Here is a 21334-nt window from a genome sequence, read left to right as displayed (position 1 = left end):
TTTCCAAAAACCGATACTGCCTTTGAAACCAGATTGAGTAAATCAACATTTGGACTTATCCTTATTTTGCATTCAATGCTAAAAATAAATACATTCATTAAAATGTAAAAATGTGAAAGACATGTAACTGTCAGGCCATGACTCAAAGAGGCTGGAGGGGACACATCTGTGCTGTTGTGCAATGAACTGATTAGAAACCAGAACAAGCTTACAACAGGGTATTCCTTCTTCCACATTTAGAGCCCCACACAGCCTACTGAGAAGTTCAGGGTGTCATAGTATGTACAGTACAGTGTGCTTCTAAGCCTTTATAGTATTTTTCTACACCTGCTGTAGCCTGCCTCATTCTCCCACTGTCTCGGTGTGTCAGTACCTGTCTGCTCAGTCAGAACCTCCCCTCTGCCCTGGCTAGCTGATAGCCCCACACTTTGCACCATACCATCCTCAGTAAAGAAGCAGAAGTAGAGGAAGAGGGAGAGATGGGAGAAGGAGCAGCACCTGAGTTACAGAAAGTGTGTCTCTCCTCAATGGCACTTCGAGAAAGGCAAGCTGCTGTGTCTCTGTCTGGGCTTTGTCGTAACAAAGCCCCTCTCTCCGATCCTGCAGGGTAATCCCTCCACTGAAGTCCGGTCAGAAAAAGAAGGAGGAAAAGAAGGTAAAAGAAGTCTTCTTCCAAAATGCCAAGGAGCCGATCCAGAAGGAAAGTGACACAAAGCGTCCCGGCAGAAGTCAAAAACCAAAAACCCTGCTCATGGCTCCTGTCTCATCGGGACTGGTACAGCCAGCTCTGGGCACGCTGTCAGAATGGTTCATGTCCTTGTGCCCCTTGCGGAGCACGCTGCACCCTGCCTGCCTGTCTCTCCGATCGACAGTCAGCCTGTGAGCTGCGCCGGCCAGTCTATATTCCCCACGGCCCAGATCAGAGCTGTCTGGTAAGTGAGCTGCACAAATCAAACACAGAGCAGTGAGTGAGTGTATGTATGTGTGTGTGGTGGGGTAACGGGTGTGTGTTGGAGGGGGGGGCAGCAAGCGACAGTGGGTGGGAGAGGGGGTGTTGATGCACAACTTGCACATGTTAACTCTTCGTTAACCGCACTATTTTAAGTGAGGGTGCTGGAAGCATAGAGAGATGAAGGGGCTTCAATTTCATTCATTTCTATATGGATGGGTCTGTCACCTTTATACTCTTGAAGCTGATCCCTTCATGACATTTCTTGCGGAACGTTTCCTGGCCTCGATCTGTTGAGAAAAGTTTTGGAGTGGTATACAGACACGCTGTGTCTGATCATGGGAATGTGTCTGATCGTGTGTGAGGCAGAGACGGAGAAGCTTGCCTCTGTAGTGGCGTCTTCAGCAGTGTGTGCTGTGTAGGAAGTGGTTTCTGCAGGGAGGAGAGGAGACAGGGGCGGGGAGCAGTGTCGGTGTCCCGGACGCAGCCCATTAATTAGAGCTGTGTGCAGCAGGGCAAGGGGCACCTGAGTCATGTGTGCTTCTCAGACAGGCACTCATATATCACTCCCCAAGCCTGCTCCACCCACCACAGACGGATCACCTCAGCTTCAAACAGCAAAGGATGGCATAATATCCTATACTACAGAATAGCAGTTGCATTAGAATTTGCCACAGAAAGACAACCTGGGAAACCGAGCTTGTCCTGCACTGCACTGTAATTTGTGTGACCTTTCGTTCAAACATTATGGAATTGTTTAAATCTACTACTATGAAATGACAGTTTGACTGTAGCTTGCTGAAGGGGGAGATGGATATTAAGCCTTATCTGCTCTATCTGCCATGTCTGTGCTCTGCATTGGATATGCCAATATCATCTTTAGACACTCAAACTTGTGATGGTTTACCACAGCAATTTAGACAGGACTTTGTTGGATTATGGATTTTTCATTTTGTATCATTGTTCAACTCATCTTTCTAGACTTTATTATGATCTCACTGTAACATACTGCATACCACACAGAGTGACCCTTCTCTCTAGAATTCATTGCCTCTGAACACATAGAGTCTGTAAAAACACAGTCTTGTACCCACTCAAACTTTACTTTCCCAGTCTTTGGACACAAATTAAGCTACAACTGTAGTAAGAGCATGTAAGTATAGTATATACTGTGCAGTCTATCCCAGCTGTCAGTCTGTCATCAGACACGGCCTGGATATTTCTTTTGATCACACAGATTCTTTCACTTATGTTATTGCTTAATAAATAAAACAGAAGCAGTTTATGGGACTCTTCCATCCCCTGAGAGCAAAGAAAAGTTTATATTAACTAATTGCATGAAAGATATGCAGAATGCCACTGTTTATTTATAATTTATAGTTTATTACATTTCATGCATAATGCAATTTCATCTTTATTATGATCATGCCTGAAACATCATGATTTCCAGCTGAGGTCTCAAGTGGATGGATATATTTAGAGTGATCGCCATATATGTCGAATAAAGACGTGTGCTCTTTAAGAACGAAACCTCTTTTTTTTTTCTTTTAAGAGAAATCTTTATTTTTAAACACATATCAACAGCAGCCCATCTGCTCCAGCGCACTCTCACTCATTCTCTCGGCTCTCTCTGGGGACCCCAGCACAACACAATACCTCGCCATCTCCGACATCACGGGGGTGGTGGAGGGTTTGGGCAGAGGGGGTGAGAAGGGGGAGACATATGGGGCAGACAGATAAGGGGAGTGCAGTCTTGAGCACGGAATTGCCCCGGGGGGTAAGGGATTGTGTGTGTGAGTGTGTGTGTGTGTGGGGGGGGGGGTGCACTAAGAAAGGGTGAAGCGAAGAATGTAAGTCCATTTGCTGGAGAGGTGGGGGGGCAGTGCAGGGAACTAGCCCCCAACATTTCACTCCCTCGAATAAAGAAGGCCCTGCAGGGAGGGGAGCTTGATATTCAAAGCCCTTTTCAGAGGCACCCTGCACTCGCACATCGTGCTCACAGCTTGCTCGCCAGGTCACTCATTAGCGCCGGCAGTTTGTACCGCTCGGAGGAAGCAGTGCACTCCAACTCAGTTTGAGCGTCGAACCAATCTCTGTTGCTGAAATGAAGGAAGGAAAAAACTACAAAGCAAATTATTTTCCAGAAGTGAGTCAGAATTTTTTTTCCTACTTAACAATATACAGTACATATGCCCTCGCTCGTGTGTTAATAAGCAGCAAGTTTGGAAGGACTTTGCACAGTCATGGGCCAAAAATTATTTCTTTGTCTTCTTCACTGTAAACCCCCGATTTTTGCATCCTTCAATATAACACTGTTTCCACTTTTAAAAACGCTGTAGGTATTGATGTCTAAATGTGATGGCTGACCAGAATGTAATTCTTTTACTAGGAAAACTGTACATCTAAGGGGGGAGCATGTTTCCTTGTGCTTTATTTTAAGCTACTTACATATTAAATATGCTGTTTCCTCTGTAGAATCAGTTCTGTCTGTGTGTAGTCCTTATGCTATGAGCAGGGCATAAGGCAGAGAGGCACCATGGACCCTCTACTCATGGTCAGGTGATAAGGTGGGGAAACCAGCCCCCTTACTCAAGATAAATCCCACTGAGTGTCCAGGCTGCTAGGGGAGCTCAAATGTACAGCACCTTCCTGGGTGATACATTCTACCCCCACTACACAGCATGTCAGATGGTGAAGGGAGAAATTTCCTCAACAACTGAATTAAGAGGTAATTGTGGGGAGTCCTGAGTCTGCTGACTAGAATGTAGCCAGTAAAACAAGTTTAATACCCCTAATTTTACAAACATTGCCATGAGAGCTTTGACAATCTTTAGGGGCCAAGTAGTCAGAATCGTTGTTTAATGTCTGATCCAAAGGACAACACACCCTACAGTAAGAACTGTGGACCAGTGAGAAGAGTGCCATCTAGGGGTCTACCAACACCACTTGCAACTGCAACCTTGTTGCATCCTTAGATGTCTGACATTTCAGCACTGACAGTGTGCAGTCTTGCTCAGCTGTTCAGCTCTGAGGCAATGGAGAGCTGCTGTTTTTAGAGTATCCATGCATTGTGTAATGAAAACTACCCCTGAAACCAACTGGCAATCACTGGCTTTTCTGTGATAACACCTCTGTTGTGGGCCGCTAACACATAAAATGATACAAATGTGTGCTCCCTCTGCCCTTCACCCCTTAGAAAGACACCTCCAGTTCTGCACGCCACAGAGGACTTGGTCAGGTTGCACTTTATTATGAAAGACATGCAAGAGAAACATAAGGCAGTTAAAATTCAAAATCATGACTGCCAAGCATAATGAAATTACTCAAAAATGAAAAAAGATAGGAACAAAGACTTTGTAGGCTAAACTCACAGGATACTGTACTTTATCCATTTCCTGATCCTGATCTGCAGCATAGTATACTACCGGTCCACCTCTGAACTTTTGTGAACAGTTACTCTGATAATAATGTCTCTGTTTGTACCACTGGGCCTCTGCCTGGATTCATGCTCAGTCCAGTTCAGTAGTGAGAAATCTGAAGGTTTCATTACACCTGAAGTCTTGTTTGATAAATGGAAGCCTGTTTTTTTGCAAAAGCAAATGTAATGTTGTTTCCAGGTGTGAAGGTTGTGAGTTAAGGATACCTACAGGACTGTTGCCCTCCAGAAGTGCTGCTCTGATTTTATGCTTCTAAATACTGTTCTTCCACTCTCACAGGTCCATGTGGGTGAAAGGGCCTTATTTCCAAGTCGTAATCACAAGGCATGGCCTGAACTTTACAGATAAAAAATAAAACACAAATTGCAAAACAATGTGTCATGCTATACCTTATATTCCCACCAGGTGGCTCCTTCTAAGGTGCAAGCTAATGTACCACAATACTGTGATTCAGGATACTGCAGACAGGAGGCATACAAAAGGACATGAGAAGGGGAGAGTGTTTCCTTCTCACTGATACTCCTGATCAGTTTATTAACTTGGTGCTTCAGTGGTTATTGTCCTCCACACGACACAGTTTTCTGGAACCCATCTTCATAGCTGAGGGAGAGATGGAGGAAAACAGAGGGTAGAAGAGAGTGAGAGAGGCAGGTAGTGAGAGGGACGCTTGTGAGTGAGGAAAGAAACAGGTGACCTATCCTTCTCTATGTCATAGGACAGCAGTGCAGCAACCTCAACCTCACACTGTTTCTGACATACAGCCTCTCACTATTGTTCCCCATTGCACCTACAGCTGCAGGAACCAGGCATTTCACTGTAATTAAACATCTAGAAACTTTCTTTACAGTGCAATTAATTCTCCTGCATCAGTATTATTTAAAGTGGTGTGGCAGTTCACCCAAGGACATTTATATGGAAAATATGCACTTTTAAGTTTGTTTTAACCATAATAATCAAGCTCACCATGCTGAAATTTGTATTTGAAATTATATTGTAGCTTCATAAGCGCCGTTATTTGCTGCAGTGCAGTTTTCTAAGGGTTCTCTGTGGGGCACATAAGCACTCACACATGAACTCCTGGAACCAGGCTTCAGAGCGATCCACCAGGCAGCCTGTCCACTCCTGCAGGGTCACTTTCCTGTTCCCATCGTTGTCACAAGACCTGGCCCAGCACATAAACACAAAGAAACACCAACCCGGCCACAGGAAAGCGTGGGTCAGTCTTTGTGAAACAGTGTGTCCTAAGATTTGCTTTGGACACTTCGATCTACATGTATGGCATAGACAGGGCAGTGTAGGAGTTTAATCCTGGAAAATTCAACTTCACATTGGTACTATAATATAGTATTGTATTATACAACAGGCTGGGATCTTACAAGAAAAATCGTGATGCGCAGTGTTCCAGGGGCATCTGTTTGTAACGAAGTTTCTTCAGGTCCCGCCTGCTCAGCTTTCCATCGTGGTTCCGATCCAGCAGTCCAAATCGCCACTGGGGGCACAGAGGTACTGTATGGTACATATGTTTCAGGAATGCATATTCCCCGTGCACTTACATCACAGACAGAAATCCAGATTCTAATGTCAAAAACCATTAAGAATTAGCAACACTGATGCCTTACTCTTAGGAAGTTTCCCAACAATTTAAAGTGTTGAGCTGCACTGCTGCATTGTGTCCTATTGTTATAGAAGTAACAGGTCTTCTAGCGTAGAATGAGACTTTCACAGTGATGCTGCTCCTCCAGGTCTGTCAGGAGCATCCAACAGGAAGAAGCTGTTCTGCTGGCATAGCTGGTGTTACACTGGAAATGAAGTGTTTGACCCCAAGGTTATCCCCTTTCATTCCCTTCACCTTTGTCTCAGTCTCCACCAGTACCTCTGCCAGTTTCTGGCGATGTGTGTGGCTCAGACAGCTCTGCGTCACGACGCTGGTTCCATTCGATTCTCCCATGGTGCTCACCAGCAGGAACCAGTCCAGCAGTCGATAGGGGAACTGCTCATACTCCTCTTCTGTGCACACGGACTGCGTAACTGACAGACGGACAGGCAGTTGAATACTCAGACTAAGAGAGTGAGAATTCTGTGCAGTACTCTGCAGTAATATGAAGTAGTGTTTCTTGTTGTGCAGTACTGTCTAGCTACTGTGCTGTATAGTCTTGTGCAGCTTTGGTTTAATGAAGTCGGGTGAGAGGTACTTCAGTGCAGGAGCTCTGTGATCAATACCTATGCATGGCCCCAGGTGAGCCAGGCCAATATGGCGCCTCTTGCGACAAGCCTCCTTGTGCAGAAGACACTGATTCCCATAGGTCTTCCCCAGGACACTGCATGCTGGTGCTCCCTGCCTGCTCACATAAACATTGCAATTAATGTGTGCACTGAACGTGAGACAATCACAGTACTACTGCTGTTGTCAGTACTGGGATAGTAATAATAGTGGTAATAATCATCAGTAACAGATCTTCTGGTATAGAATGAGACTTTTACTTCATCACAACCTTTTCTACCTTTAATACAGTGATAAACTACAATACTAAAAACCACAGTAATACTTCTGCTTGTAATATTACAACTATTATAGCACTAATGATATAGCATATTACTTATGCTGCTAACAAGACACAGAAATAGAAAATAAACAGTATTAGAGAGCAAGAGTCATTTTGTAACTTGTCATGCAAAACAATGTTTCTGTTCAAACAAGAGCTGGCTATCTGTATGTCTATGATAACTTGCATTCCTCCTCCTCCTAATAATCATAATATTCAAAGTCTTCATGAGTCTGATCTGACAACAATGAGGATGCTGCAGTGATGGGTGCTTTTGGCTGCACCTCACTGCTGGCCTGTGTGAGGGAAAGTGGACAGAGGGGACAGAAGAAGAGGGGCGACACAAAGACACGAGCACAGACAGACAGAGATGGGGGAAGGGGGTCGTCTCACCGTGGGCAGCTCTGGGGACACACACACTTGGGGACCCGGATCCCATCCTCCTGCACCACCTGACACCAGGAGCCGACTGGGGTGCGGCATCGCAGCAGCTTACACAGCTCCCCTGGCAGAGCAGCGGGGTACCCACTGTAATCTGAGCCCCAGATTTTGGGGTAACCCTAAATCCTTCCTCATTCTAATTCCTCTTCCCCTTACCTTTCAGAATGTCCCATGTTCAGCATTAGTCTTAACCCTGATGCAAAACACATTTTAATCCAGTTTTATTCTAATTTCAAACTATAACCTTGTCCCCAAACCTACATTCATTCAGAATTCTAGGTACATCCCAAATGTAATTCCTGCTCCCCTTTTTGATCCAGATCATTTCATTACCTTAGTCTGAGTTGACTGTAATTCTACCTTCTAAAAAGATGCTAGGGGCAGATTTACTTTTTCAAACGTAGTATGAGTCTGTACATCTAATTTTAAAGCTCATTAATTTCACCTTTATAAAGAAGCACATTCCTGCAGTGATTTTTAGTGACTTGTGCGGTCATTTTGTTTTAAAATAATAGCTAATCTTTATAGATCTATATTGTGCAGTACAGAAAGAAGCCCTTTAGCTTTACAGGTGTATAAAAAGTAAAGAAGGATGTTAGTGTTGACAGTGCTGACAGTGATTCAGGAGATTTGGTTGGTAAATGTGTTGGATTAGCCACTACAGTACAGTATATATACAGTATAGGCTGCTCATGTATAGTTTACCTGGATTTGCTGATCGACATGATTTTAGGATTCTGATCAATGTGAGCTGGAGTCTGCTAAATGACAAACCTGGTTTTCTTCTGTTATTGATAACTGTCAAAGTTATTATACTAATAAAAAACACTTACTGGAGGCTTTCAATAAACTGTAGATGTTTCATTATCTAATAATCTAATTAATTCTAATTCTAACACTAAATCTGTAACTACAAAAATTAAATAAATTAATGGAATAATTTGCATTTATGTAGCATGTTATATCCTACAGTATCCAGAGGTGCTTTACATATAGATCCACCACAGCAAGGCAGCTCCTACCTGGGTCAGATTCTGTAACCCCCTCAGATCCACAGACTCACCTGGATCTACACGCTCCACGTATGGTCTCAGAGTCTCCTCTGCCAGTCTCTGTCTCCGCTGGGCCCTGCCCGCCTGGAACACAGCACAGCGTTTCCACACACTCACACTCCTATCTGTCTCTGGCCTTGCTCAGCCTGTCCTTGCTCTGATCCTCTAGCCTGCCTGGTCCCAGTGTACAGCCCTGACCAGCCACAGCTGCGTGAGTGTGAATTCTTACATCTTCTGTGTGATCTGATCCCTCATTCCTTCCTGTTTTTATGTTTCCTATCAAGCTCAAGCTCAGGGGCCCTGCTCCTCACATCAGCCCAATAAGAGCAGGAGTCTCCACAATGGAGAGGCTAGCCTCTCTCCAGCTCAGCTTTGTAGTGTGTGCCAGCACATCTGTCCTGGCCCAGGCCCAGTGAAATGGGAAACAGGTGTTCAGCCTGGTCAGTCACACAGCCCGAGCTCAACAGACTCAAGCACAGGCATCTGAAGACCCAATACAAATTCTGAAGAATAGCAATTCGGCAGTTAAGTTCGAAATACCATATAATTAACAAACGAGCATAGAATGAGAATCTAAACACTTAAACATGTTTGAGTACTTGCTGTAAATGTTTCAAAGCAAATTCACTATTATTTTTTACTGAAGAACAGGAATCTGTTGCCAAGGCATGCACCACTTTCTCAATGTGTGCGCAGTGGCTGTAGAGGGACAGCAAAAGACTCTGTGTCCATCAGTCTTCTCCAGAGCTGCTGCACTGTCCCTGTGCTGAAGAGCCCATCTGTGAGGGAGCTGCAGTGTCAGCTGGTCCGAGGTGTCTCTCTGTACCTGTAACGACTAAGCCGCAGGTGTACAGCACGTGCAGTACTCAGTGCTGTTTACACCCTGAAGAAAAGTAGGTCTGTCAGCTGATCATAACATAGCCTTTCTGTAGTTTAATTATTTAAACCTGTCTTCAATAAATAGGAGCACACTCAACAATGCTGAAGCCAAGTGATTGTGTGTCGTGCCTCATCAGTAGATTAGCAGCCCAGGGCTGTTAATGCAGCAGGAAGCTGGGGCTGTGTGAATCTGCTTCAGGACCAGCCTGTGTTGCGGGAGGATTACTCACAGTGCTGGGTCCAGGGTGCAGAGTCAGCAAGAGCAGCAGTGTCAGGGCCAGGGGCATCATCAAGTCTTCAGGCTGAGCTGCTAGGAGTGTTGGAACACATTAACAACCCTGCACCCACATCAGTGGGCATTAGAACAGAAGCACATTGAGAGGTCCACAGGAATTCTGCTTGTTCTGATGCTAGCCTGATCTGCTGGTACTCAGGAGAGAATAATGCCACAAAATTGTTATTAGGATTAGGATTGGATTCCCCGGCTGTTCTTGCAAGTCTTTCCTCTAACAGTCAAGTGGTAAACTGATAAGGTTAACTGCAAAGAGCACAAAAACAGAATTCAGACACACTTCACTCCCAGATCAGAATTATTCTCATTAATGAATTATTGTAATAATTCACCATGATTTCTGTGATGCACACACTCAAAGACCCTCTTTCATGACACATTGATGGGCGGGACAATCAATTCATTGCTGAGTCCACACCACATGGGACAACAGGTGAAGAGCGAACATAAACATTCTGAAGCACTGCACAAGATGATGATACACCATATAAAAAGTGTTTTCTCCTTTTTTTGTTCTCAGTCTCCCGTTTTTTAGTTATATCCCAGAAAGACACATCAGTAACAATGTAACAAAACCATTGCCATGGTGAGGCAATCACTGCTGTTCTGGACAGGAATATGAGCACTGTAGAATCCAATACAAGATACTGTAATAATCACCACATTTAATTTTTAATTATTTTAAATAATCAGTCACATCTTACCTGAGCCAAAGACCTTCTTTCTGTCTCTTTACTTTTCTGTTCGTTCTTTCCTCTGTCCTCTTTCTGTTTTCCAGAAATCTCTCACAAATCTCCCCTCTTCCCCACCTCTCTCCCCCCACCTGTCTTTATCTTTCTATCCTTCGCTTTCATGTGCACGCCTCTTGTAGCTCTGCTTCTCTTACCGCAGCGCTCGCAGCACCCGTCTCAGGGTTCACCGTCTATCGCATTCCTTCATTTCTTTCTCTCCTCCCCCTGTGTGTGTCTTACGAGCTCTCCATTTCTCCTTTCATCTGTCCCGTTTCTGTCCCTCTCTCACACACAAAATGACAGACACAGACTTGGTTAATAGTCTAAATTTAGATGAAAAAACTGCCGGTTCTTTCCCCATCATTTTCCCCATCCCTTAAACACTTCCCGAGGAAGACAGGTTTACTGGCTCTGCTGGAGTGTCCATGTGTTCAATCTGCCCAGTAAATCATGGTGTTCATGGACCTCTGCCAGCCAAAGCAACGAGAGCCATCCCCTCGCAACCAGAGCTTCTGTCTGTGAAGGCAGGGCTTACATTACCTGAACTGCAGCATGATCTTCCCTACCTGTGGTCTCTCGTCATTTATTAATGTTCTTAAAAAAGCTGGATTTTAGCTTCCCTTGCAAACTGCTCATTCATCAAATGAATCTGGATGAAGCTTTTGTCTGTTCAGGTTCTTGGCAACACAAAGACCAATTAGTGTGCTGTGAAGCCCAGTAGAATCTGTAGAATCTGTTGCTCTTGAGAAAAAGCCAGTTATGTTGATTAATCATTAAATCAACTGAAAATGAAAAACAAAAAGTATTTAAAAGACAACTATTTCCTCAGCTTTTTTCAGCCAAAGATCATAAAGTGTGTTCCATGGTTTCAGTTGTCTTTTCCATAGCACAATGTTAAAATAGTATTGCACAAAGACTATGACCTAGACCCTACCGGAGAGCCTGGATATTGCAGGTACTGTTCACCAGCAGAGTAACCACCTTGTAGCCTGCCTTATAGTTCACTTCAGTTTATTGTCACAAGTGCAATGAAATGCTTATTTGCATGTATTCTCCAATACAAAGACATTAAGGGAACCACCAAAAACATAAAAACAGAACAGCAGCAGCAACAACAACAAGTTAAATAACATACAATTAAAAACAAATATCGGTGTGGGTAGGGGTAAAGTTCAGTAATCTGACAAGAAACTGTCTCTGAACCTGCTCTTAGAAGCTAAGCAAGGCTGTATCTGATCATTACTTGGATGGGACAGCTCCAGTGAAAACTAAGTCACTACTGTGAGGGGTGTTGTTAGTCAAGTAGGTGGCACTCTTTCTTCCAGACTAAGATTTGGAAGACCAATGTTCTACAGTAGTTTAGTGACCAGGAACTCTGTGCTTAAGGAGGTATCATCCATCTGATGAGACATTAAACCAAGATCCTGACTTTTATGACTCAGTAATAAAAGATCCCATGGCCCTTTTGAAAGAGTTGGGGTGTTAACCTAACTAAGTTGCACTTTTGGCTTGTTCACTCTGGCCTTCTTGACATTCCCCTTAATTCATTCAGTGAAACTATTTCTCACCTGGTTAGGTAAGGTGTAGGTTAGGTAAGGTGTGTAGTAGGGCTGTTGGTACATTTTAGCTGCTATGTATCATCAGGGGTGGCTGATATAGGTCCCTCATGTTGTGTAGTGGAATGCTATGAACTCCCTTATGATGAATTAGTCAAATTCTTAAATTGCACAGGCAAGCAGCTGATGATGTCACAGTACCAGAGTTGTGACATCACAGACATTTCTGTGGTGACAGGCTGAGATCACAGGACATTTCAGTGTTGCTTCTCTTTTATTACAAAAGTATATTGAAAAGTGACACCAGTGTGGCATGCAGGACTAGCAGGTGTAAGGAAATGTAAATATACCAGGTAGGTGCAGTTTTCTGACCTGTTTGTAAATATGTTGAATTTCTTTAATCGGGAGAACGGAGTGTGTAGAGCTGAGACTGGAGGTGTTTCAGCTGCTGACAGCATCTGTGTTCAGCTTGCAGATGGACAGATGTTTTAGTACAGGACAAGGAGGGTACAAATCTGAAGCTGGAGAATGTAGTGGAATTTTCTTGTCAGTTCTGGAGATGTGCTTATAAAATGTAGTCAGTTACAGTTGCAAGTTATTCATGTTATTAGTTTTTAACTAATTAGTTGTGAAGAAGTTGCTACAAATTACTTTTATGAGGTGATGTGTTATTTTAAAAGCAAGTACAAACACAGCCAAATCTGTGGTGCACAGCTTTGTTTTGGAAGGCCAGGCTCTGCAGGGTGTTATTCCATTTTTACTGTTAATGACATACAGTAGTTGACCTGATCATTAGCTGAATTGGACCAGGTTAATTATTTTCAAAGGTCTCAATCATTTGATGATTTAAATAGACCTAGAAAACCTGCTTGATTCTGGTCCTCAAGGATTAGAACCCTGCACCTATGACTTGACTGATTAGGTTTAAAAAATAACTTTAACTAAATCCATTTTAAAAGAAATGTGCCAAAAACCGCTTGTTGGTTTAGCTTCTGCACAGACTTAGAAACCTATTCCTTTCCTTCACCACTGCTTTGTCACTTGTTCCAGATAGAGGAGAGGGACTATCCACAGGTATTTTCCTACTGGGGCAGCCCTAATCAGTTTAACCAGTGGTTGCTGTTCCAAAAGCCTCCAACAATTTAGATAATTGGCCCCTCTTCATTACTTTACTTGCAATCCCAACTTAGTCTGACCTGCAGTGTGTATATGCCTGTGTGCTTTACAGTATAAAAAGTGACATGGATCTGAAGAATATTGTTGTCACTAAAGAAAAAGGAAATGCAGAGAGTGTTGGAAAGGATAAAAAGTTGGTAATCCCACGATGATTCAGTGAATGAATTCAATATCTATGTCACAGAAATTACTGTTGTAGTTCTCTAACACACCTACAGAGAGAAATGCCTGATATTTATTTGATATTGTAAGATATTGCCACCTTGTGGCTGCATAGAAAAACAAAACACTAATAAGAAACACTAGATTTAGGCAATAAATGCAAAGGAGAATTAGACATTTAATTAGACAGTTCTACTTTCTGATATGGTGAAACAGTCAAATCTAGCTTATATCCCATCATTCAGATCTATCTGTTGTGTTGTGGAAACAGCTTTAAAAATGAAATTTAGATAAAGCTACAGTACAAGCTGTCCTAAGGAAATAGCTGAATATACTTAAAAGTTTTCCTACAGAAAAGTGTCCATCTACACTGTTTCTATACTGCTACGCTGCTTTAAAAACATTTCAAAGCTACTTTCAGATTGTATTTGAGGAAATACAGGCTTTTATAAACAAGATAGCAGCTAACAATAGCTTTGAATAGAGCTACATACTAGATTTAGTGCCTGATGTTGAAAGTAGCATTTCAACATCTTTGTGTTCTTGGGAGGATAAAATAAATATTTTGCAAGGCTTTTTACAGGCTGCATTGATAGAAAAAATAGCTGTGAGAAGGACTCACTCTGCTTTTACAAATTATTCCTTACTGGATTGAAGATGTCTGTCTATGTCTTTACTCAGTACATTCTTCAGTTTCCCAATTTTGAGAAATAAACTCAGAATTCGTTTTTGAAAACAAAAGACTAGGTCTTAATTGCCATATCATCTCCCGGTGGTTGTCATAGATCCATCTGCGCAGTATGTATTGTATATCTGAGGACAGGTCACCATCACACCTCCTGTCTTTTTCTGGGTCTCGGGTGGATAACATGGTCATTGACTGAAGTACAAGAAATTCTCAAACAAACAAAGTTCTAAGACTGATAACTATTCACATTCAAAGAGCTTTATTGGTATGACTGATGAATTACAGTGTTGCCAAATCAATAATAATCAGCAAAACATTTACAAACATTCAGGACAGTGACATAATATCATTATCCGAGTGCCTCATTCTCCATTTCCAGGACAGGGGTCACAGTAATAAAATGCACTTAATTACTGAGTGAAAGAACAGTCCGTTCAGTGAGCAGCTGTGAACCAGCTAAGGTTGCACACTTCTGTGTCCCTGCAAGTGTTTCTGCGTGTTCTTGTCTGAAACAGTGCTGCGGCTCGTGAGCATGTGTCTGCCTATGTCAGTGTGTGGCCTCTGGCTCAGTGTTTGCGCAGCAGAGGTTCAATGCTCTGCTTGCCAGCAGACAGAGAACTCTGTAACAGCTTGCTTCATTTGCTGCAGTAAGACTAGCTTTCCCAGGGCTGGGGTGTTTGGACAGTTTATAAAACATTGGCTCAGAGGGGCTGAACCCTCATTGTCTCCTCTGCTTTCCTCCATGTCAGTCTGTTTCAGTCCCACTTCCTTCCTTTATTGCACCAGATGGAAAATTGGCATTGCAGTCAGGTACAAGATATAGAACAACACATAATACATTTAAGAGACGTCTACAAATAAGAGACATGCATGCAGAAAATGAAGAAAAACGTGTTTTAGTGGCTTACGTATTCTTTATAATTAAGAAACAAAAATGGGATCTTCAGTGCATGAGATAGATACCTAAGATACATGATGCAAAAAAAATTATACAATATATATACAATCTGTTGTCCAGATTAGGCAGGTAATTAGCTGTGGGAATAAAGAATAACTTAGTTCTATTGCACAAGTTAAATCTGGGTAGTCTAAATCAATGCTCTGGTAGAAGGAGCTCACATTCATTGTGTAAGGGATGGCCATAACAGTCAGTGATTATATTGGCCTTCCTCACTATTTGTTTGAATATTTGTTCCTCTTCTTTTCTGTTTAGATTCCTCCCCCTCACAGTCTGTTTGTCAGCTTCTTTGGCTCTCTCTCCATCCCTAGTACACCTTCTCTGTCCTCATCCTCTTCTCCCTCCTCTCTCTCTCCATCCTCTCTTTCTTCCTTCATCACTCCCCCCGCAGTGGTCAGGCAGATGGATGAGGAGAGCGTTTCTTTTCCACCCTGCTCCTCAGCCAGTCTCAGGTTTCTGTCTGGATTAAATTTTCATGGGCCACGCTTTCAGAGTTGCTCTCCCGGGCCAGACAGAATTAACACACCAGAATGGAGGTTGCACTGAAGTGGAAAAACATGGCCAGCGCTTGCGTGCCAGCGAGCCTTTGAATAATTGTTTTTGTGTAGAGTGGCTCTGTGAGGTTTGTGTGGAAGGGTGTCATGGGATGTATTGTTCCACAGAGGACAGGGGAAATGGGGACAGATGCTGCTGGACTAGGTCTCCCCAAAATTGTCTTATTTTAGAAAGAGACAACTGTGTTTACAACAGAAGACAAAAACATATTTTATGTCATAGTTTATTGAAAACATTACTAAGCAATAGGCTTACTATATAGTAAATCTACATCATATTTACTGTTCTGGAGTTACACCAGGCCTGTAGGTGGAAAAAGGGCACGGCAAATTAATTATTTTCAGAGTTCAATCAGCAGTGAAGAATCACAGGGTTTATTAGATAAGTGGTTGATAATGATATAATAATGAAAAACAGAAAGAGAAATGGTGGACGGTTGAGATGCACAGGGGAAGCAGGCAGGAGTGGAGTCAGGAAGGGGTAATGGGTGATTATGGGTGGGAGAGTCTGGAAACTGGAACTAGAGGACTATAAACTTGAAAAAAAAATATGATTAGTTCCTGTAAGACCTGGACGTGGGTTACTCCCTAACGAGGCTGATGAGCCCAGCCTGATCTCGTTAGGGATGGCCCTGACGAGCTCCTTCCACGTGTTTAATGTGCTCTGATAATTGATGGAGTTGATGCAGGAGCACTGGAGCTCGTCTGGGCATCACGGCTTGCCCATAGTATGGATTGTGCTGATTTTTTTTGCTCCACTAAATCATTGTTTTAGATTTATTTTGCTAAATTACTCAAATGTTCTCTTTTCTAAGCCTGCATTTAGAAATTTATTCTTGACCACACAGACTTGTAGACAGGCAGCATAACATATTATTTTTTACCAACAGTGAGTTTACATTTGATGTAAAACAAGTTATTAATTCTGTTTGTGTTTTTTATCAGAAACGCAACCGGGATTTAAAATGTTTTTTTTTAGAATCAAATACTAATTTTCCCGCCCATCCAGTGACGATCAAATATCTTTCTTCTCTCCCGTTGCACGAATCGCCGTATTGATCCCACCTCTTACACGTACACGCTCACTAAGGCGTGCGCGCTCACGTCTGAGGGCAGAGGGGCGGGGAATGTTATCGCGAGTGACGTCACTGTCAGCTGTGGCCGCGTGTGTCTCGGAGAAAGACCGGGGAGTCACCGGGAGAGAGAGAGAGACTCACGGCGGTGCGAGAAAGAAGCAGAAAAAAAAGGCAGAACATTTGGTAGAGAAGAAGACGATAAGAGGCCTGTAAGACCCCTGAGACGTGTGGCCAGCAAAGCGGTGAAAACAGGGAGAGAGCCGCTGTTCTGAAATCATCCAGGTGATTTTTCGGATGCTCCGCCCTAGTCGGGGGTGAGTGAAGCGAGAGAGAGGGGGGATGTTGGAATTGACAACACACCACACATCATCATCGCCGATTGCCCTCTGAGCGAGAACTGTTAACTCATTGGTTTCTGTGATCAACGGAAACCTTGGTTTCCACCCAGCGTGGCCGAGACAGTAGACCGTTCAGACTCCATCCCTTGTGGTCGCTGTATCGTTTTGTGTGTTGAAACCACAGCTGGATCAAGCTCTCGACGAGCTTGACCGTGTTTCTGCAAACGATCACCTCGCACACTGGAGCTGTTCCTGCTGGGGACTGCGTGATACAAAAACGGATTCGACCCCTAAGAAACACATATTTTTGAAACTGTACCCGTGCTGGGTACGACCCATGGCGAGAAGGATATTGGCTACATCAGCCTACGACAACTACTGACGGAAGAGGATAGAATTAATCCAGCTGAAAAAGAAATATTAAATCTCCCTTAGGTTCAGAAGGAAGCTGTGCCTGTGTTCTCAGTTTGTTTTATGTTGTAGGGTGACTCACGTAGCCTTAACCTCATTGTGGACTTAGGCTTGTACAAGTCTTCTTACCTACCGGTATTTACTAACGACACTGCTGCTCGCTGCCCATGCTGTTTGGATAGCCGAGTCGTTTTCCTCTGGGCACAAAACGCGCCGGTTCGTTTCTTCTGACTCATTGCACACCCTCTGCCTTTGGATTCAGGATGGCTGATAACATGACATCTGCCGTGCTTTAAGGTAAGACGCTGATTGTGGTGTTAGCAAAAACGACCTTGTCTTTTTCATTTAATGACGAATCCCAAACACACACACACACACACCCGTATCACATTTTCCGTTTTCTTCTAAAACTCTCAGGAGTTCCTGGCTTGGGATGCCCCTGGTGTTGCTGAGGGCGGTGACTTAACCCTACGAAGTCAGATTCTTTCTTTTTTTATCACATTTATTATCAGGCGGGCCTCCGAGGTTTTGCAGAATCAGAAATCATTTAAAAAAAAACATTTTTCTCTGTGTCGCTTGCGCCTTTTTATTCCCATCACAGAATCTTCATAAGAGACAGAAAGGGAGTCGGTTATATGCGAGTTTCACGTCTGTGCCAGAGCCCTGCGTGTGTGTGCTGCATGGTGTGAGTGTGTAAGAGCAGCAGCGACAGCAGACGGAACAGCGCGCACGGGCGGTGCGACGGCTGATCACACAGGTTGCGATTTCCGGAATGGCTGTCATTCTTATCGTAGATGAGTCGAATATTTATTTTGATTTCAGTCGTTATTGCCGATGTGACCTTATTGTAGCGCGCAATGAAGGGAGAGATTCATGCAGGTAAACCGTAAAGCATTTTTAAGATGTGCTCTCCATCCCTTCCACTTCAGAAGGCCTAAGGGTCTCATGTCTTTTGCCTGTGAGTCCTAACGACGCAAGATGTGGGCCATTCTCCTTGTCACACTATATCCCGCAGTGGTGCACTGTGTGTGGCGTCTGCATTGTTTTCTTATTCTCAGGAAACGTCCCTTGACATAACTAACTTATCTGTGTATTTATTGGGTTTCTACAAAAAAAATATTCTCTGCAGACCAAGACTTGTAAAGGCCCAGAACAGCATTTCACTTCTGGCCTGCAAGACAGTTCACAGCCCGATGGGCAGGTGTTACTAAACTTTACACATCCGTAGGCATAGGTGTTCACTCCCTTCCAGAGATGTCCTGTTTTGGTGAATAACAAATTATAAGTTTTTAAGCAGTGAACACATAAAGTGAAAATGTTTTAATAAAACTTGAAAGTTAGAACCGAAAACCTTTATGGGTATAAGAACTCAAGTCAAAAACGACAAAATGCTGACTGCATAATGCCGCACATTAAATGACTGTTTCGTTATTCATTAGTCACTGTGTGAGTAACGATGCAGATCAGGCGGGCTGTCTGTGGGCCAGGTGTCGTAATAATCCTTGTGCCAAAGAGAGTACATGGACCTCAGCACTTTTCCCAAGAGCAAGGGAAAAGGGTCTGTGTCCAGTAATTTTAGTCAATGAACAAATGAATGTATCAAATATTTGTACTCGGATCTTTGCAGTTTATCTCTAAGAGCTAAAGAGCAGTAAAGAACGCCAATGAGTACAGATAGATGGTCTGAAATAGCACAACAGTGCTACTTCTTTATGCAGTCAGCTGTCTTATAGGCTGCACAGTGCTCCTGGGCTAGTTCTGAATGCTGGGTTCCAGTAAATATTTGTATGCAATGTGATGTTATTAGGCTTTATGTGATTTTCCATCCTGTTCTTTAGCTCCGCAATGTGGTGATTCCTGGAAGCGTAGAGGCATGGAATATGAAAACCAGCACACCCTGTATGCAGAGGATCTGTGCCGTTGTCTCGAGCCTTTCTGCTTGGAGCACAGCCTAGGTGTGAGTGTGTGCAGGGCCGTCAGTGTCCGGAGCTGGGTGATGTCGGATGCCTGGGTGTTTTGTGTCGGTTCTTGTTTTAGGTCTGGGGTTGGTTACGACTCAGTATGATGCGTTCTGTCTCAGGAGGCTGTTCGGTTTTTCTCTTTTTTTCATGAAATGACAGCACTCTGGTTTTTCGACACCTGGAGTCCAGGAGTTGTTGTGTCACGAGCCTGCTGATTGCTGATCGCTGTCAGGAGAAGAGAAGTTTGGTAGAATCAGAAAGTGGAATTAAAGCTGGGTGCTGTTTTTTAGAACCACAAATCACTGAAATAAATGACATAAAATGAGAGGGCAGTAGAGGGAGGCACTGTAAAGCGAAGGTCTGTTTTCAGTGCTCATCTTTTCAGCTGTTTTAATATAACGATATTAGAAAAAACAAAGAAAATAGTCAGGACAGCTGTGACTGCCAGACTGGAGTGGGCTGTTACAATTTCAGCTTTTTAAATCATGCCTGGACTAGATGTTCTGGGGTGTCAGGTTGTGCAGGTTTAGGAAACAGAAGTAGAGCAGAGAGGTAAAAAAAAGTCTAATCCCTAATAAAAACTGCTGTGGCCTCTGTGTAAATGCATTCTTCCTCCCAGCACCGGTATCGGTTTCTTCATTAGCTGCCTGTTGCTGGGCACCAGCGGCTTTCCAGGACCCTTGCATGTCAGCAGGCCTTGCTTTGACAGGAAGGGGGATAGCCCCCTGTCCATCATCTCAGCAGTTAGATCCATTTCTGCATTTAAGAGTTGCAGACTTGTACACTTTGCACCTACTGTACAGATCGGGAAAGCAACTCTGTTTTCCACAAACTTGCTAATGCAGATTTAGCAAAATAAGGTACTGAGCACAAAGTATTCAGCACCTGGTGTTGGCTAGAGAACAAGAGCTTTGCTATCTGCAAAGAACAGTTTTCAATCTCCCTCCTTCAGACTCGGTAAGCCCTTTTCGAAATCTCGCCCTCCGCGCCACGGTCTGCTTCTGAGGCTCTTCTCCCTTTGTTAGTGCTGGTAACAAAACACAGCTCTGCATCCCTCATTCCTTCATAATAGATTTATGAGTCTGAGCTCAAAGAAGCTGAAAGCAAGTGGATCTGGGAGGTCCCAGTGGTGCATCTCTACTGCGTGGCTTTCTCTCTGGTGGAAAATAGGAATGCACAGGAAGAGATAAAAGCCCTTTGATATAATTATGGAGCCCACTGCTCTGGAGACCGACGGGCCTTGGGCTGCATTACACTCCCATTACACTGAGCCCCGACGTATCGCAGTGACACACGGGCAGCTTAGCTGCAACTCAACACTGCACGATGGAGAGGGCACAAACGCATCTTTCATTGTTTAAGCTCTCAAGGAAAACCGGGCGGTTTCATTCTTTGACTGGGTTCATGTATGGCAGGATTCTGCATAGAAGGAATGAACCCACTGTTCCACAATAGTAGTGCTATGGACGTTGTTAGAGGTACACTTCTAATAAAGTAGTCTTAAAGCTCTATTACACTACATACCTCTTCATTGTAGAATGTGAATTTCCTAAATCCTCCTCCCCTTTGCTGCACCCTTGAGGCTGGTGTTTATACAGAGGAAGTGCTGCAGCGTGTGTGTTAACAGACTGACCCAGTTACCTGGACTCTCTCTATCCACAGGGCCAGGCTGTGGCCCCTGCTGATCTCAACTCCCAGCGTTTCTCTTCCAGTCTCTGGTCCCATTCTGTCTGATTGTTTTCAGTTATAAGAAGAAAAAGGCTCCATTTTCTGTGGAGTAAAAGCTAAGGAGAAATGACATTGTTGCTGTGTTAAGACTTTTCATTTTCTAGGCTACATTTTTTTAAAAATCTGCTGTTGTCATACTTCACATTTTAAGTTTGCTGTCCTTATTTTCGAAGTTGACATATTAAAATGGTATTCATTTCTGTAAGCAACTATAGTAACAAAAAAGTTTGACATATCTTATATAGTTAATAACATAGTCTTGCTGAGGATAGACAACCTTTTATACTGTATGTGATGACTGTTTGAAAGTACCTGTGCTGCATCACTTTGTGTAGTAAAATCATGAGAGAGGAGTGTCTTTGCAGTCTTTCTGTTGTGCGCTTTATTACACACCTCTCACAT

At 43.4% G+C, this 21334-nt stretch overlaps 2 protein-coding genes across 2 annotated transcripts in view; one reads left to right on the top strand and one right to left on the bottom strand.

Annotated features, from left to right (window-relative positions):
* Positions 1-4933: 4933 nt before the first annotated feature.
* Positions 4934-9588, bottom strand: sparcl2 (SPARC-like 2). The gene is made up of 8 exons (XM_088917826.1): positions 9532-9588; positions 8434-8506; positions 7323-7434; positions 6607-6725; positions 6260-6414; positions 5763-5875; positions 5454-5548; positions 4934-4986 (listed from the first exon to the last, which is right to left on the bottom strand). The coding sequence occupies exons 1-8, from the start codon at positions 9586-9588 to the stop codon at positions 4934-4936; spliced, it is 777 nt and encodes a 258-aa protein (XP_088773952.1).
* A 7024-nt stretch (positions 9589-16612) lies between these two features.
* The window catches only part of LOC148834820 (serine-rich coiled-coil domain-containing protein 2-like), a 76505-nt gene continuing 71783 nt past the window's right edge, over positions 16613-21334 (top strand). Inside the window, exon 1 of the mRNA XM_088917045.1 lies at positions 16613-17540. The gene's annotated coding sequence lies outside the window, so the exon portion shown is untranslated. The remainder of the gene's footprint in view (positions 17541-21334) is intronic.

This window comes from Atractosteus spatula, chromosome 5 (assembly GCF_055471065.1).
Source record: "Atractosteus spatula isolate fAtrSpa1 chromosome 5, fAtrSpa1.hap1, whole genome shotgun sequence".
NCBI lineage: Eukaryota > Metazoa > Chordata > Actinopteri > Semionotiformes > Lepisosteidae > Atractosteus > Atractosteus spatula.
Note: the sequence above shows the minus strand (reverse complement) of the source record. Positions and strands in the feature narration are given on the sequence as shown.